The 18,501-nt window shown below is 40.8% G+C and overlaps 1 protein-coding gene across 2 annotated transcripts in view; it reads right to left on the bottom strand.

The window, feature by feature from the left end:
* PRKCD (protein kinase C delta) overlaps positions 1-18,501 on the bottom strand; it is a 61,026-nt gene that overhangs the window by 14,138 nt on the left and 28,387 nt on the right. For both annotated transcript variants that reach the window (XM_057367986.1, XM_057367987.1), the window contains exons 2-5: positions 13,309-13,440; positions 10,404-10,603; positions 9,095-9,155; positions 640-796 (exon numbers count right to left, since the gene is read on the bottom strand). In XM_057367986.1, the coding sequence (XP_057223969.1) occupies positions 640-796; positions 9,095-9,155; positions 10,404-10,603; positions 13,309-13,420 (530 nt within the window). In that variant the 5' untranslated portion in view covers positions 13,421-13,440. The remainder of the gene's footprint in view (positions 1-639; positions 797-9,094; positions 9,156-10,403; positions 10,604-13,308; positions 13,441-18,501) is intronic.

Below are 18,501 nucleotides of genomic sequence, written 5' to 3'. Positions count from 1 at the left end.
AAAAACAAAATATAAAAAAGGAAATTAATACGTTTTCTGCAATAAAAGGTGGCTGTGCTTTATTTTACAATGTCAACCAACCAATTRATAAGCTGGTTTAAATTCTGCTAATCAGAATCCTCTGTCATAGGAAAGCAGGGTTTAGGAGATAAAGTCCCGTGTTTTGATAGACCAGCAAATTAGGAGGAAAACCAGAAACAACAAGGCTTCAATCACATGAGAAATCCTCCCAACCTGACTTAGGGACAAAATCAGTCTTACARTGAAAGGGATCCAACTTCTGGCCCTCTATGGGTCTTTACTCTGCCATCAGGCACTTCACATCTCAAAGCCTGGGTATTGCTTTCTCACACCCACCCACCTTGTTCTCCTGTGACATACCTGGCCTGTGATCATCAGCAGCTAACTTGATGCTGATGGAATTTTTGCCTATTATTTCAATGGCAAAAATGTTCAAGCTTTATTTTTCAATGTGAAAGAGAAGACTCTAGTTCTTAGGTATAAAAATATTCCTGTTAAGTATATAATTTCAATTCCCCAACACACATGAATTTGTTGTGTTTTGTCTGCATATACCCAAAGCAAATTTTGCAGTTATTTGCCCTTGAAGGTGGGGGAAGCTTAGTTTTCCCTTCTTACCATACAAAGTCCCTGCAGACAGAGCAAAACGTAGGTTGTCCAAAGAAGGTGGCAATAAATTCATGGTTTTTGATGTAGTGGATTTTGGCTTGCTTGATAGCTCCTCTTCTGTTAATGGTTACTGTCCCCTCCTCTTCCTTTATTGACTGTCTGCAGTCTGAGGGGGAGACAAGAAGACATATTTTAATACTTCCAGGTATTACAAAGGTTAATGTTTGTTTCTCCCAAATGTTCAGCTTGGTTTTCTGTTTCAGACTTGTGTTTCTGTTCATTTTACACCTGCACTCTGCAGACTTTCAGTCCAACAGGTGCATGCACTGTTTCCTAAGGAGTCCATGTGCAAACACTTCCCRCTTCTGCCCACACAGAAGAAACCTTGAGCTGATGAACTGAGAGGAAAAAGCRGGAATGGAGCAGAGTTTTGATTGAGAAATAATAACCATTGTTGTTTCTTGAAAAAAAAATTACAATCTATGTAATGTGATTTATGTTTAAGATAAATAAGCACTCTTGGAAGCAGGAGRGTCAGCAGGAGCCTTTCCATGCTGCTGCTGTACATGCCCTCCTGAACCAGGACAYAGCAGAAATTCAGATGAACTGCTGCAGACCTTCTGGGTCACACCAGGACCATCCTGCTGTGAGATGGCTTTCTTCCAGCCACCAGGATCCTTAAGCAGCAAAGACAAATAACACATTTCTATGTTGCWGTCTCATAACATTCATGTTTTATCTGTCCACAAGCCTCAGTCTCATTCYTCTCCTCTTCTAGCCCCCATGGGTAATTTGATTTTATAACAATACTACCTGCTCCCACCTATAGCATCTAATACTGTATCACGTGCAGCATTAAGATATAAAACAACCAATAAGTTCTCAGGCTCCAAGTCCAAATGGCTATATAGGTCCTCATTAGAGGTTATGGTTCTTTTCACTCATTTCCAAGGAAGCCTCTGAGTTTCTTTTACAAAAATGAGTATTTGTGGCTCTAAGATTGAGACAAACTCAAACTATTTAGTCTTCATTAGGTATTTCAAATGCTGTAGGGGTTTGTAGCAGAGGTAACCCAATGAAGGTGCATCAAGGGTGATCTAACCCCAGAACACATTTCTTGTCAGCTGCAAGGAACTGTTGAGGGACAATCTCATCCAGCAGGAAATGATTGAAGGCTTGAGCTGGCAACGAGGAGCTGATTAACCACTAACTCCATCAGCTCTGGCCAGCAGCTTGTGCATCCCAGCCTGGAAGAAATGTGGGCATGGTTCACATGTCCAAAGTGCTGTGAAGTTTAGGCAACAGGAGCTGCTGTTTGCAGGCTTGGAATTTCCACAGCAGTGGAGTAAGGAAGAAGAAGCAGAGCATTTTTCCCATTGTCAATATAATAGTTCTAATTTGCTCCATTGCATTGCTGCCTTTGATCATTATCAGTGGCAGCCTTGCTTTTAGTACTGACAGCAGCACATCTGTTTCCTTTGCCGAGTCACACTCGCTGCAATGCCTGAGCTTACTAAAGTTACCCAGGAGCTGTATTTTTCTGGCTGTTAGATGCACTTGGTTCTTGTAATTTCTTTTAGCTGGCTGCCACCACTGCTATTCCACCAGACTGCAGAAGCTGGAATACATCCTGTCTTGTGACACCATTCTGAGTGTCCTAAAGGAATTTATCTGTCACAGCCACCAGCAGCCACATTGCAGCAGCATGTAGTGTCTTAGAAAAGAAACGACATCATCAACTAAGAGATTAAGGAAAGATTAAGAATATTTGTGGAAGGAAAGTTCAAAAAACATTCCCAGGTTTTGCCACTAAGTATTAATGTTCTTTTTTGAGAAACTGGTGGCCTGGTTCAGAGAAAAACCCATCCTGACAGCCCTTGAAAGGGCCTCCCAGTGTGTCCTGTGACAGTCCCTGAGTTACCTCTGCCCCTCCAGGAACAGGGTTCATTTTGGTTGTTCAAACAGGCTGCTGAGTTCACCCAACAAAAACTCATCAGCTGCTGCACTTGAGCTTGTCGCAATCTGCAAACAGCRCTATCTCTTCGTTTACTCGTGCTGAGCAAACACACAGACCTCACCCACTGCTCCCCAAAARCTTCAGGGAAACCACACTCATGTAGGGCAAGGAAAACAAGGTGGCTGAGAGTCAGCAATCCTTTTCATGCAGCAAACAATATGAAGTATGACTTTGTAAGGGAGATTTAATAAGTAACAGCGACAAAGCAGAGAAAGGCCTTTTGCTTTATGGTACAGTATTCTGAGATCACCTGTGATGGAGCAAATTAACAGACAAAAGCCTTTCTAAAGTCCATAACACCAGCTAACCAAAAGTCTAGGGAGGAAACAAACAGGTGAAGAGGACACCTCAGGCTGAAATACCTGGAGCAATTCAGTATTGCTGATGCTGCATGCAGAAGTCTCTGACAAAACTTGATCAAGATATGGCAAACACTGGTGTTTCCTCCCTGTCTGAAGCTCTGATACCAAACTTAAGAGAAATATGTGAGACTGGCATTTAGTTCTTTGAGAGGGTAATTATACAAACTAATACCTTTGTTTTTTTCTTCCTTTTTCTTTTCTTTGCACATTTTTCTTAAACATACTTTAATGGGGAGGAATTCTTGCGCACAGCAAGACCTCAAAATCTGCATGTGAGAACACACAGTCTTTACAACCAGCTGCCTTGTTAAATGCCTTTGCCAAAACCAACCAATATATCAAAATATAACTGAAAACATTTTTGTCTGGTTCAGAAGCAGCTGAAGAGGTTTGGAGAGCAGCTGTGAGTCAAGTTCATCTGGAGCTGAGGTGGCTGAAAATCAGTGTAATTTCAATTTACTATGGGCAAGTTAAACAAGTTATCTTTAATGTGTAAATTGCCTTTAATGTATATTGCTCCAGAAAAGTTTTAAGCAGTTCAGCCAACTATGGAGTTAACTGAAAAATAAAGACTTAATTTCAAAAATGCAGAGACAATCAACTATAGGGAAGTAACTTTCACAACTGTATGGATGCAGGGTAGAAATGGGGGGAGGGAGAAACACAAAGGGAAAAACTTTGCTTCCTCCTCCAAGCACGCCAGGATTCCCATAAGTGAAATGTTTGTCATGAACCAGCACATGGTCAGAAAGTCACATACAAAACAGCTGAATCAGCAACCAGAATCCAGGTGACCTCTGCAGCCTGGACTTGACATTCATCATTTTGGACCCAGCACACACCATTAAACATAATCTATTTCCTCTATTGAGAGCTGTGGTTAATATTTATCACTGACATGTTCTGTATTTCAAGGTCCCTTCTCCAAACCTGCAGCTGATCTGACAAARGCCCCCAGCACTCCTCCGTGCTGTACATTCAAGAAGAAACCACCCAGCATGGCTGTGAATCCACAGTGCAGCTCTCCAGACGTGACCTCCACAGCCCCTGGAGTCACTGCTCAGCTGCAGGGCCCATCCTCTGAACATTTCACAGTCCCTAACACAGCACCCAGCCCATCGTCTGGAAAACACTTACCTAAACAGGACTGCCAGGGCAAGGTGAGATGTCACATTGTGACACCAATGTCAGCTGAACCTCAAAAGTCCAAGGACTAAAGAAAACAACCTCTGTATAACCCTCCTAGTTTTTTTTTAAAAGAAAGAATTGAAAAAAATATTTACCATCTTCAGAGTTAATTTTTTTCATTTTAACCTGCTCATTTCATGGTGCTGTTCATGAATAAGGGAAAGAGAACAGTGCTACTGTCAGAGACTGGGAACCAGGACTTCACTGCAAACAGGGACAGGAAAAGAATTTTCTGAGCTGGTTGCTCAGGCTGAGATTTGCCTGAAGCTTTATAATAAATTACAAACCCCACTAACATTTCTGCTCAGTGTCTGCCTCCTTCTGCTCTTCTGCAGCCTTGCACTAAGCTTTGTTTGAAAGTTAAGTGCACCTTCAGGTCATGAAAAATATTAATCTCTCAGAGCAATCATTAAAAGGGAAAGCTTGTTCCTTACAAAGGAGACATTCCCAGCATGAACTGTACAGAGGCAAACTGCTCTTTAACCTTGTCTTGGGGAAGATTACTGTAAAAAAAGCCAAAACCCAACCAAAACCAGAAAAACCCAAGAAACCATTTACAAAAATGGAGATTTCCCAAAAGCCTACACTTCTGTGACACGAACTTGCTATGTTAAATCATTTTGGTCTTTGTGCTACCCATACAAAAAATAAACAAGGTTTGGGTTGAAGCATCTGGTTCCCATGTCCTGCCACTCTGGGGTAACTTCCACTAGACCAGGTTGCTCAGAGCCCATCCAGCCTGGCCGTGGACAAACCAAGGATGAATTCGTGCCTTGGTCCCTGAGCCAGCACCTGCTGCTCTGACACTGAGGGGCTGCTCTGCAGCTGCTTTAGTGTGCACTGACCTGAGCTGTCCTAGGCTTTACTGACACCAGTGCTCTTGTAGAAGAGTGGAACCAAACAGCAGCTCTAACAAGCCCTGCCCTTCAGTCCAGGAGGAAAACCCCAGTCATGTCCACAGTGCAGCCTTTGGAGTGCTCCCACCCAGCCAGAGCTGCAGGGCTAACACAGTCCGTGCTCAATGTACAGAGCTCCTTTTACAGCTCAGTGTTCTGATAAAAGCCTCTACAGAGACCTCTGGTATCTCATTTGTGGTGATAAAACTGGGAATAAACTGGAAAATAGGTTTTCTCTCTTTTTCAAATTAAAGAGTAAACCCAACCTTTAAAGATACAGCATCTCAATCAAGCTTCTACTGAACACATAAACTATATCCAATTTTCTCTGCTCCACACACATTAGCTGCCTTGGGAACCACAGACACCCCAACGTGGTATCTATGAAACCACTACATCTGCAACTGTCTGATTCTCCTAAAGAAAATCAGAAAAGAAAGCCTGCAGATGCTTTTAATAAATTCATGCAATTGCATTTCTAGGTGCAGATTAAAGGGATATGCTAAGTGCCACCGAATAACCTCCACACTTGCCAAATTTCTAGAAATAGCTTTTTCTCAAATGATTAAATCACACCAACATCCCCATGTACAATTATAAGGCCCAGTTCTGGCTTTTCAGCCCTCATCACGATTATTTATTAAAAATGTGACAGTCCTTCCACAACACACCTCATCCAGAGAAATACTTTCTTCCAATCTTCCTTTTGGCTCATACAATATGCAGACTGAAACAGCTAATCTGTTATTTACCCTATTATTTTTCACAGATAACTCAGAAAAATGCTGAAGTCTCATGCTTCCCCCACTCATCTCAACGCACAGAGAAAAACATATTCAAAATACATGCAGCTCTCTCTCGTTCATGTTCCTCTTCCAGAAGTCAGACACTTGAGATACCAAAAGTTCACATGCAAATTACTCACCTTCTGGTACTTCGAATGGCATTTTAAGGAAAAAAATCACTATTCCTTTCTGCAGGAAGCTGTAGCCAGCAAAACAGCGATTCAGAATTCAAACCCTAGACACAAGCACACTCCCAAAGCTGCTAACACTGCACAAGACACTCAGGAGAGCAAGGTTCTGCGTTTTCTAACTTGAGAAGGTCATTAACTACATTTGAATAAACAAAGATCAAGCAAAGCATGAAACGTASTGCAACTCCCACCTATTAAAACCAAAGCTGCTTTACAGAATTATAACCTAGTTTCAATACTACAACGAGAGAAGGAGAGGTACAAGGAAAACAATTTCAAAATTAAAATTGAGGTYAACACCCTGTTCTCGCATTTCACACACCAAGAGAAAAGTTTTTGAACTTCCAGCACAAGCTCATATTCAAATCAGAGGACAGAAGACAAAAAAGTTCTTTGACAGCTCTAARGGCCCTGCAGTCCCCATTTTACAGGGTCTTAAGAGAAAAAAAGTCTCTAATATTGRTAAGACTTCTCATATGTAGCCCTAAATTAACTGGCCAGGCCTCAATCTGGAAAAAGAATATACAAATGAAAAGGCTCTGTGTAGTTTACCATGGAAGAACCTGTAATACCAGCTTATTCTGTGACTTTTTTTTCCTCTAAGAATATACCTGTTAAGGGAGAAATAAATTTCTCAATMCTGCTCTGCCCCATCAAAGCAGAGGAAAGCAGTATTCTCTATAGACAGCWGAATGTTTGCTTCTTAGAAAAAAAGTTTGAAAAACAGCAGCTTCAGTTTGCAAAACAAGGCAAAGAGAGAATTAGTCACTTTTGTGAAGTGCTTGGAGATTTTCAAACAAAAGGTAGCACCTATAACTCAAAGATACAAATGGCAGCAATACCTTTGAATAAATCAGGGAACCACTGAAATACCAGCTTCAGGACATGCCTTTTTTTGGCATTTTAGAAACACAGCTACCACAGAGCTCTGTATACAAAGGTAGGCCAGAGGGAGAACAAAATGACAAGTGCATAGAAGGAATGTGAATGGTCTTTGAGCTGTGAGCTATTAACTGAGGGTTTGAACAATGTGCAGAATGGAGGTTAATACAAACATCCTTGTAATGCACCAGCAAACCTYCCTGCTCTCATACTGGTAACTGCTGATTTAACTAGAGACAACACTTACAGCAGTGCAATGATGAGCCAAAAATCGGTGTTTGCCTATTTAGCAACATTGCACACACTGACAAGAGGGAGGTTTACAACCTTGAGGAGTAGGAGTTTGTTAAAATGTATTGATATTTGCAGTGTTCACATTAAAATATCAGATTGAATGACTTTCCTTCACAAGATGTAGATGTATAAATGTCATGAAAGGCAATTTCCACCCCCTMTGTAGCTTAGTTACCAAAAACATATTAGTGACTAACTTTATATAAAGCAGAAAGTAAATAAGAAGTCATTGTAAAGTAGAAGGTCAAGAAAGGGCATTAAGATGTGACTATTAACTTGCCAATTGGAATATAAATGCATGACTTAATGATCTATTTGGTATTTAGGCTTCATCCACCACCATCTGCAATCCCTAATCAAGGCAATGAAAAGAACTGCAAGAACACAGTATCTATTTTAAAATTATTTTGATTACTAAGTACAATTAATTTAGTGCTTTCAGCACWCAAGTATATTACCTTCCTACTAACAGCTAATAATAAATTAGGGAAGGTTTTCACTTATGGCATCTCTACTTTCCCACAAGTCTGTGGAGAGGGGGAAATGTGCTTCAGCCTCATTAAATAAGCAACTGAGAATACAGAGATTGGATTTATACAGGTTCACTTGAGAAACTGTTAGGTGTCCAGGAGAAACAGATTTTTGTATATCTCATTAAAGAGATATGATCATAATACCACTGCCCCATGAAACAGCCTTGCACAGGAAGCTCYGACAAAAACCAAGATAAATATATTCTAATGTAATGGCTCACACCAGTTTAAATGTAAACCTGAGAAAAGCTCTCACTTACAGACTCTTTAAAGTCACAGTATTTTTTTAAATTTTGCTTTAAAGAGTTAACTTTTCATAGAGACCGAAATAACAAGCACATTGTGATGGCAAAAAGTACAGCCTAAGATAAAACATCACCTCTGGATGATCACACTATCTTCAGTAGCTTTCCTAATTCTTCTGCACAGATTACACAAACGGCACAAAAACGTATGCTACCTTCACAATTAACTTGTTCTACAGAGCAGAACTAATCCCTCTATAAATGTCTGTGGGGAAAAAAACCCCACACATGCTCCAAAACTTCCTCCTTACTCTTYTCAGGTATTTATCAACACATACTATCAAACCTTGTAAGACTGATAGCTAATCTGGCACACTGGTTATAACTACAATATTATTCCCAAGAAATAATGGTTTAATGACTTCTAGTATGGGAAAGTCTCAATTACAAGCTAAGCCAGTTGGGAGGTTGACAGCATTTCCTTTAGGAAAGGACTCCCCAGATACACAAATCCATGCCAAAATACTTGGTTTTATTATTGTATTTGAAGCTTCCCTCCTAGCTCATTTCCAAATAGCCTGTGCAGATTTCTGACATAGACAGGCTGTTCACTTTTTAAACTGGTACGTCAGATCATTGACCAAAWTTTAACACTAAAACATTCACTCGTTCCTACAATCAGTTTCTGTGAGTAGTGAATAGGATGTCTGAACGCCAGGAAACTCAGACCCACTTCTGAGAAAAAAAAAAAAAAAGTTTCCCACATAAGCTAAAGGAAGAGATTCAGCTTCTTTCCACCTCAAAAGCAACAGAGAATATATTTTCTATCACATCAAAACATGAGGACGGACATATTAAAAATCCAAAACTGCCTAAATGCAACAGCATTTGGAAATTAACAAATCCAGTCATGAGTCCACATAACAAAAGAAAGCAGATTAACAAAATTAATTAATAACATTCTACTCAGTACATCAGGTGGTTTTTTTTTTTTTTTTTGGTAAGCTATATCCTGTGTTCTGCAAAAAAAGTTTTTCACATAACTGACTGAAAATAAACTCTTGACATTACCTGCATCTTCCAAAAAATACTGCACAGCCATCAGTACCTTCCCCTGAGGTTGAAGATCAAGCTGTGGAAAGAAAGGTTGCAATGGTGAAGTGCATGGTTGATTGCATCTCTCAGGAATTTAAACAGCTCTTTCTAGAAAATCAAAGTAGATTCAATATTCAATAATTTGATTACAATTGTCTTCCATATCTCATTATTGCAGCTGAGTCAGGGGCTTTTATTCTCTTGCTTTTTTTCATGTACTGCATTGTTTYGAGGTAAACCCTGGAGTTCAGCATGGTCAGAGTTCACATTGTTTGTCCACGTCCCTTTCCCGTTTCTGCAAAGAAGTTTGTTGGCTTCTGTTTCTACTGTTTGTAAACTCAATTTGCACAGGAACCCAATTCTAAAAGAAAAGCTCCATACAATCCTTTATATGTTTATTGAGAGTACAAACCACAGTGATATCAAATGCTGTTGCTGGCAACGAAAAGAAGTGGTATAATCAAAATTTATTTTCCTTTCCTTCTCAAAACCATTACACATGGTTTCTGTGGCAAATTCTACAGACCAGCAAAAAAAAAGTTCCTTTTAAGCCAGCAGCTGAGGTCAGTTCCTGTGCTCAAAAAGTAGCCACTAATTCTTAAACTGCTGCCTTCATAAAAGATAAGAAACTCTTAACCATAAAACAGTGATTGAATCTTGACTTCAACACAGAGCAAAGTGCGTTACACTAAATGCAACTTGGGACAAAAAATCCAATCCCCAAACAAACCCAAACCACAGTTACATTAGATACACCCATGAATATRTTCCCACAAATCCCATCATCCTGCTGGGATAATGAGTGAGTTCATCTCCTAGGCAATGTCTGACACTCAGAACATTTGCCCAATAAATTTAAAGACCTCATTTGCAGCTGCTAATGCCAGGCTGTATCTCCACACAGAAATAACCTTACAGGCTATGCTCAGTGAACTAATGTCACTTTGCTGGCCATGATGGTCTGGCCAAGTCATGACAGGCTGGACAAAGTTTAATACTGATGATGTCAATGTAGCACCTGTCCTATGGAAAATAAGCAGAGGATTTGGGACCACTGAACTGGTTAAAACTGATCACTATTAGTTTTTACTCTTCTGAATAATTGTTCTTGTCTTAGAAATSAAGTTAAGGTGTGAAAAATCCCCAAGGGTAACAGGTGAATACAAACCAGAGAGAGTCTACTGACCTAGGAAAATCTGTAAGCTTAAAAGGCACAAGGCATTCATTCAGCTTGAAAGAAACATAATTAGGTCAGCAGGTTTGAGGAATTAATCTTTTTCCTTACCCAGAACTCKGCTTTGCCATTGCCTTTCTTGCAGCGTTCTGCCAGCACTGACACACCCACAGTCACTTCAGACAGGGGCTCTTCTGCTGCTTTCATCAGCACAATCTGGATCACCCGGCCCTCGTAAATGTGGGCATCAAAAGTTGATTTCCATTCGGGATACATGGTGGGCTTCTTCTGAACCAGAGTTTTTCCTCTCTCTGAAAGCCACAAAAGAAAAAAAAAAGAAAGATGAGACAGAAACTTTAAAATGAATATAGATCTAATACTTAAACTCAACAAAATAAGAGGGGACACTTATAGTGAAGCTGAAAGCAGGCTGACTATTTCTTCTGCTGTGGTTGGGACAAGGTTTAAATATTCAGTTCTAACATTCATRACATGGAAGGCAAAACCCACCCTGATGGTCATGCAATGGCAGTGAAGGTGTTAACATGGAGCCAGMGAGCAGGAGGGACAAACCCTGTTGTGGAATTCATAAGCTGGTTTAGTCAGTCACAGCCTCACAGGGAATACTTACAGGGATCCATTCTGGTATAAATCTCCATGAAGTGCCATCTGATCATAGGGAATACCTACTGCTATAAGATAAATTAAGATAAACCTTACACAGACTGGTTTCAATTTAAAACCAGTGTCTGAGAGATTAAACTCTTCACATTTCATTAATCTACTTCCAACTTATCCCAACATTTCACTTGTATTCATAAGTCACTCTCATTGGCATGGTACYCTGTCTCTACCATGACTGCTACTTTTTAAAGGATATTTCAGGGCCTCACCTGTCCTCTGAACATGCAGACCTTGCATAGTAATGGAATAACAAAAAATATGAAATTATCTCAAAAAAGGTCATGTTTTTCTGTCTTTTTTTGGGGTAACATTGACCTGCTTTCCCTTAAGAGTGTCTCAGCAGACTCYTTTGTTAGGAATTTTGCAGTGCTTCACTGTTCTCATTTATAYAGATTCTTTTCCTTTTTGCCAAGAAAGGCTGGATGATCCYTGAAGTCCCTTCCAGTCCCTACCAGCCTGGTATTCTATGATTCTAATACACAGCTTCAGTCTCTCTAAGCTGATTTCTCCCAGTCCATATCTCAGGCTCAGAAAACAGCCAGTGACTGCACAATCTATGACAAGCTTTGGCATATTTCTAGATCTGGGTCTCTGCGTCCCATAAACACATCCCAGATTATGGTGGCTCCTTAAGAAACCACATCCCRCTCTTCACTGTGACTCTGGCACACAATGCCACCTCCCAGTTTTCCTCTGATTTGCTGCCAAGCCAATTATTCTCCATTTATGCACAGGTAACTGAACATAATTTTCCACGTTCTACACAATTTCTGCTATGTATCAAGATAATTTATTTTGCAGTAGAAGTGTTTTCWAAGCAAAGAGCCGCTCCAGCTCTGAATGATCCATTTGCTGTTATGATACCAAGRCAGTAGTAAAACAGATTAAATAGTTGGACCCTTCAAGGAAGCTGCAGTGTGGTCTGTTAGATACTTAATATTTTAAAATCTTCCTGGAAACTCAAGGCAAGGTCAGTGTTCATTCATTAAGAGCTTGCTGGATGCACTCCACTCAGCTGTGCTGAGCTCTGCAGACAAGCACAGGCAATGGTATCCTTGCATTGCTTTATTAGGGAATTCCTGCCAACAGCAGCACTGGGAGTTACAGCTCRGACACAGCCCTGAGCCACTCACCAAAGGACATTCCAAACTGCTCAGAAACAGCCACCTGAGGACCTCTCTCATTGCAAACAAAACTTGAGTGCTCCTCCTCTACTCTGTCTGAAACTTCTCTGACTAGGAAACTGTTTCTTTGGAGCTTAGCACATTTGCTTGATGACAGCACCATGCCTTGTCTTTAAAGTTTAAATGCAGCTTTTATCTTCAGCAATAAGGGAAAAGACCAATCACATTGAGAGGAAGAAGAAAATACACCCTTTTCTGCATTCTTTGATGTTTYGTGAATCCCTAGAGCCATAATGCAGGATTACAGAGCTGCACTCTAGCCCAATACAGCAATTCCCTCTCATCCTGTTTGGCTACAGTGTTGTATTCTAGCCAAACATCACAAAATACTATAAACCTTTGGAGAAGTTTCTGTAAAGATGAGGTCTTTGAAGGCTGAGGGTCTGGTGAGTCACTTGGTCTGTTCAGAGGCTGAGGGGAGACCTGACTGCAGTTACAACTTCCCTGATGTGATGGGAAGAGGAGGGRCAGACACTGATCTCTGCTCCCCRRTGACAGGACATGGGGGAATGGCCTGAAGCTGTCTCAGGGCAGGTTTATGTTGRATATCAGGAAAAAAGGTTCTTTCCACAGAGGTTGGTTGGGCACTGACCAGGCTGCCCACGGAATGGCCATGGCCCAAGGCTGCCAGGAGTGTTTGGACAATGCTCTCAGGCACATGGAATGACTTTTGGGGATGGCCCAGGGAGGAGGAGGGTCAGGAGTTGGACTCAGTGATCATCGAGGGTCTCTTCCAGATCGGCTCATTCTGTGTTTCTCTGCTAAGACCTCGGGTGTGAATCATCTCAAGTAAACAATTCTGCCMAAGTGCATCAGTTACTACAACAATAACAAACAGCACCTCTCATCTTTACCTATCCTCCTAGCCAATAAAGATCATTTGCTGCTCTGTGCTTGAGGACAGTTCTCTCAAACCTGCTGTAGTCCAGCTCCCTTTTCATGGCACCCCCACTTCACCTCTCCTGTGCATTAATAAAGAAGCCTTGCTTTAAGGTGGGAGTAGAGACTACAGCCATTGTTATTTCTCCAGATCCAAAAGAAAAGCTCACATTGAAGTGCTTGGCATGACAGGACTCACAGATTAAGGATTATAGTGTTTCTCAAAAACTTAYTCATATTCAGAAAAGCATCCCCATTTGTAGCCTCACCTGTAGTCAAAGCTTCCTTCATCTTGATAGCACAGAAAGGCTGTAGCTGTTCTTGATTCTGCATAGGTCCCAGCTCAAAGGAGTTGAAAGATATCCGTAAAAAGGGGGCCATTGCTCACAACAAYACAGAACCTATGTGGGAAAAAGAAAAAGAAATAAAAATCACAGAATAAAAGACCTGGTCTGAGACTTGTAAGAAAGAGACATTTCTCAGCAGCCATCAGAGCTTCTATTGAAGCTACRATCACATGGTTTCTATTCCTGTACTGCTTTCAGGTGGCAGGTCACAAACCCTAGGAAGCATCCAGAGATACGGATCCAACCTGTGAGCCTCCCTACCTCCACATCCCAGGCAAGGAGAAGAGGGACAAGGTAGAAAAAGTTCCAGCACTATCCTGTCACCTGCTTTAAATTATCAGAATTACCAGAATTCAAAACACCTGTAATTTCTAAGTCAGCAAACAGATGTTTCATTACAGCCTTCCCTCATTCTTAAGAGTTCCTGAATTTACAGCAGATTACAACTCACAGCACTGTCAGCAAAGGAGTTTGCACTGTATGTCAATAATGTTTGGTGAAACAAAAAAGGACTTGTTCAAAAGGTGAGAGAGAACAGCCCTTTGACAGAAAAGCAAGGCARGTGCACTCAGAGAATGAGGGAGGCAGGGAAGAAGGAATTAGGAGAAAAGACGTAACAAGGTAACAGGAATTAGGAGGAAWGAGTAAACAAAGTAACAGGAAGAGATGATGGAAAAAAATTAAGACTTGACACTGGGCTGAGCTGGCCTTTTGACTGTAGACTGTCTACTAGCTTGGTCAAGCAACACTAGGAAGAACATTTCAAGCAGCCCTGGCATGCTGGCATCTTTTTATGTWAAGGCATTGACCTGAGAAACAATTAACATCCCTCTTCTATCTCTTAGGGCCAATACAGTCATTTAGATAAAAGACTGAAATCAAGACTCTTTGCAGCAAGATAGCATATAGCTCTTGACAGAATGATCTGGACAACTCACGCTCTGCCCATGTGGAGGCCATTTTCAATAAATGGAAAAAGTTTATTACTAACTTTTATTGAGCCAGTTTTTATTAACYGTTTTCCCATTTTATTTTCTGTAGAGTAAAACAACGTTAGAAACAGGTTTAGGATTACTTAGCACCACTGCTTATCCCCCTGAAGAACTGAGAGCCACGACTATAATTCCCATTCACACACATGCTCACCCAGGCTCACAACAAAGCCATAACCCTCCCACACTAAACCACTGCTTATTGCAGCTTGGGGCACCATTTGATGAGAGCAGAGATTGAGGTGACCTCACAAAGAAAGAAAAATAGACAGCTTTTGAAAAAATTAACAAATACCATCTGACAGCTCACTTTCTCAAAAGCAACTTAAGCACAATGCTCATCAAGRGTTTTAATGAGGAACATATTCAAGCTGCGCAAGGGACCTTGTGCTCACTGTGTTCAGAACTACACCCCAGTGACCAGCTACAGGACTTGCCAACACCAGATCACATATCATTAGTATTCAACATGGATGTAAAAGAAACCAGATTTCAGCCTTGTTCACCTCTGTGAAACAGCTCTAAGACCCAGTGAGGCCCTAGGTAGAAACAAGCTGGGTAGGTCAACATGTGGCTGCCACTGGAAAATTCATTTAACAGAATCTCAGGAGAATTCTGCTGTAAGGGACAGCCCAGCTAGAAGTCACGATTTCCAGTAAACCTTTGACTRCATTAACATAAAATTGGAAAGCACTGACAAAGCTAAACAATTGCACTGATTTCACTCAGCCCATCTGACTCAARMCAATGCTAGCCTTKAGACAGAAYACAAGGATTTACAACTTAGTACTTCAGCTCCAAGTTATCAGATACAATAAAGACAATGCATATGCATTTTGAGTAATTCCCAATCTCTCATTTCCAATGGCCAAATACATTTGGAGACCATATTTTCAACTCTGCTTCAYAGATTCAAATACAGTTATTTGTTGCAGTTTCATTGTACTCACYGTCAGTGCATCTCCAATGCTCATTTCTCACTCAGAACCGCTAACACAAGCAATTTAGCAGTTCGGAGAAATCACTAATATACCAGAGTTTTTGTCAACATTCAAAGTCCAAGGTCACAGTGGAAATCAGAAGAGAACTGTTTGCTTTTACATTTACCAACAGTTTAAAAAGAGCCCCAACAAACTCAGCAGCTGCCTGTTCTTGCCAAGTTTCTCTGCTCTTATACATTATGTTTTTTTTCACAAAAGTAGAGATCTTAGATGCTTGCATGCAAACTCACTATATGTTGTGGACTATACTGTGACCTAGAGAGGTCCAGTGAGGAAGGAGAGTTTGGATTTGTTCCTCAAACACATTTTCTGATCCTYTCCTATGCTAAGATGTACTGTGAGATAGTTGACAAGTATCAGCTGCACTGCTGTAAACAAAAACATACCCACTAAAACTGGTTTTGGCAGTGAAGCTCAGTGAAAGAATTAATTTTAATTCAACWAAGTTTCTCAGAATCCCTGCTGAAAATAGTCATCCAAAGTGTTCTCACATTCGAAAAGGAAAGCAACTCATAGGCATTGCTGTTGCATTTTAGACAAGAGTCCCCCTCCATTCTGTGACTGTTACAGAATTGGCAGCACAAGTGCTGACTCTTGTTTTAAGGGCTGTATCTGTCAAGAACTGAAACTGCTAMAAAACACCAGCTTTGAATTGAGGGAGATTTGACAATCTATTCATATAATCTGCATTGCAGCTAGGAAGCATTAAAGCCAAACTGTTTTCCCTAAAGAACAAGATTTTATCCAAACCAAATGATGGAAAAACTGAGAMGTGAGCTCCAAAAATACTGCAAGTCTAAATGACAGGTTCAATATCTCAAACAGTTTYAAAGTCAAAGTACAACCTGAAAACGAACAAACAAACCCTAAGRGAAAATGTTCCAGTCACACTCCTGTATATGAAGTACCTGGGGATGGCCACAGGGGTTCAGAATATACCATCAGATGCTGTCCTGCACAACAAACATTTTGTCAAGGATACCTGATCTTCTCTATTCCAAATTAAACCCATGTTCTATGCTRTCTGGGATAGATTCTGCAAAATCCATGGTGGATTTCCATGGGGTTTTAAAATCCAGTGTTTTCAATTATTTAACACGGTTGATTTTCTTTCTGTATTCTCAGTACAGAGTAAGAGAGGGGAAAAATGGAAAATTCTTTACACCATTAATGTCAACACGTGCCAGATGAACAAATGCTCAATTTTCAGGCTCATGTGTTTGTAACACACAGTTTTAAAGAAACCTTCCAAGTGAATTAAAATCTTAAGTACTCCAAGGAGAATTTCATCAAGATCTGCTGGCACAAAATTCACATTAGATTAAAAATCTTCTCCACAGAGACCAAAGGGTAAATTCTGTAGCTTCTTTCCTTCCAACAGAACCCGGCTCTTGGGGACTGGCGGAGAAGGCAGTGCTTGCCAGGGTTCCTTTGTTGCTGTAATTCTGCCTTGTTATAAACAGCGAGGGCAAGSCAGCCCTAACACAGCCCAGAAACAAAGGCACGGTTGTAACTCTTACACAAAGCAGGAAGGAACATCAAAGCAGTGGATGATCTGGAGGAAAAGCAGYGGATCATCTGGAGGAAACGCTGACACTGGCTGACAACAGAGCACTGAAGAGACTAAAAACGAATGGGTCCAAACAGAGCCAGGCTGTTCCATCACTGATAAGGACCATATATCCAAGAGAAATACAACTGAGAACGCTCCCCTGCTGCTTTGTGCCTCTGATTTCCTTGCATTCGAGTGTGAAACATTTTGCAGATGGTTGTAAAGCTGCACACACATCATGGTTTTTCCATGCTGGCTCACAGAACTGCTCCAGGTGGCATGAAATGCCTGATTCCTGCTTGTTTCCTTGCTGAGGATGCTTCCAGGGCCACACAACTGCTCTGGGAAACACCAACAGCACCACACACAGATGACCAATTTAATTCTYCCCTGAAAAGATGCTGCAGTAACTTTTTCCTCTTTAAGAGGGAAAAATATAGATTATTTCCAATCTTTTTTACACAAGGGTCTCTGTCCTCTATTCTGGCAATGGACAAGAGAGAGCACAACAGATTAGCGCCAAACTTATTGCCCCCACAGCACTTCCAAAAGCATGAACAAGGCTCTCTGTGGTCTTTGTGTACAACCTGCCTGATTGTGCTGCTTTCATAGCAATAATACAAGAGAGCCTGCAAACAGAGATGATGGAAGAGTGATCCTTTACCTGTGCAGATTGTGTGTTTTTATTGTTCCCATGTGTGACAAACCACACTCCCAGCACCTGGATCCTTTCAGCTGATGATCCAAGAGAGAAAAGCAACAYCAGTGCTGTAGGACAATTCACTGAACCACAGTGATATGGTGCTGACCACTGGCTACATTGCACACCTATGATTAGTCKATGGGGACTTTTATCAGGTTCTGTTACAAGACCTGGCCTTTATTTGATGCTTTGTAGGTAAGAGCCAATCAAAAAATGAAGTCATGAATGAAAATGAATTTGCTGTTCTGAACCTTGTCAAAAGGATACACAGCAGCATCCTTTATCAGCTGGACTTCCCTAGGCACTACAGTAGTAAACATTACCCAAGAATACTACCCAAGTAAACACTGAAAAATATACTTATATCCCACCTCAAATCACTTTACATCATGATACTGAGCACTCACAGCCACCAGAGATGTCAAAAAGCCCCCCATTTTCTGCAGGTGCTGCTCTGAAAGCTTAAAGTCCACAGGGAGCTTATGAAGAGCTTTTCACAAAACAGGGCTAAACATGACATGTAGGTCCCTGCCAAAAAGGGAGAATTCTCAAAACAATACTGCCCGTGCAGCAGCAATACTCATGCTTTTATTTAGGTTTAGYCATTTGTTACTCAGTTGCACCTTAAAGGCTAAACCTATCTCCTATGAATGGTTTAATTTAGAATTAGAATAGTGGGTCTATAAACTCATGAAAGCAAAAGATATCCACCAGGTGATATTTAAATAAATGCASTTATCTTCAGAAAGTCAAGGACAAAAAGAGCACTTTTAATATAGCCCAACAGCCCCATCAACTACAATTTCTGCAGTAATATTTCTGAAACAGTGCATCTTCATAAAGTGTTTTGAAATAATTATGTACCCT

The sequence above is a fragment of the Malurus melanocephalus genome, unplaced genomic scaffold (genome assembly GCF_030028575.1).
Source record: "Malurus melanocephalus ecotype Western Australia unplaced genomic scaffold, MMel_1.1 scaffold_87, whole genome shotgun sequence".
NCBI classification, from domain to species: Eukaryota; Metazoa; Chordata; class Aves; order Passeriformes; family Maluridae; genus Malurus; species Malurus melanocephalus.
This window is presented reverse-complemented; position numbering and strand designations above follow the sequence as displayed.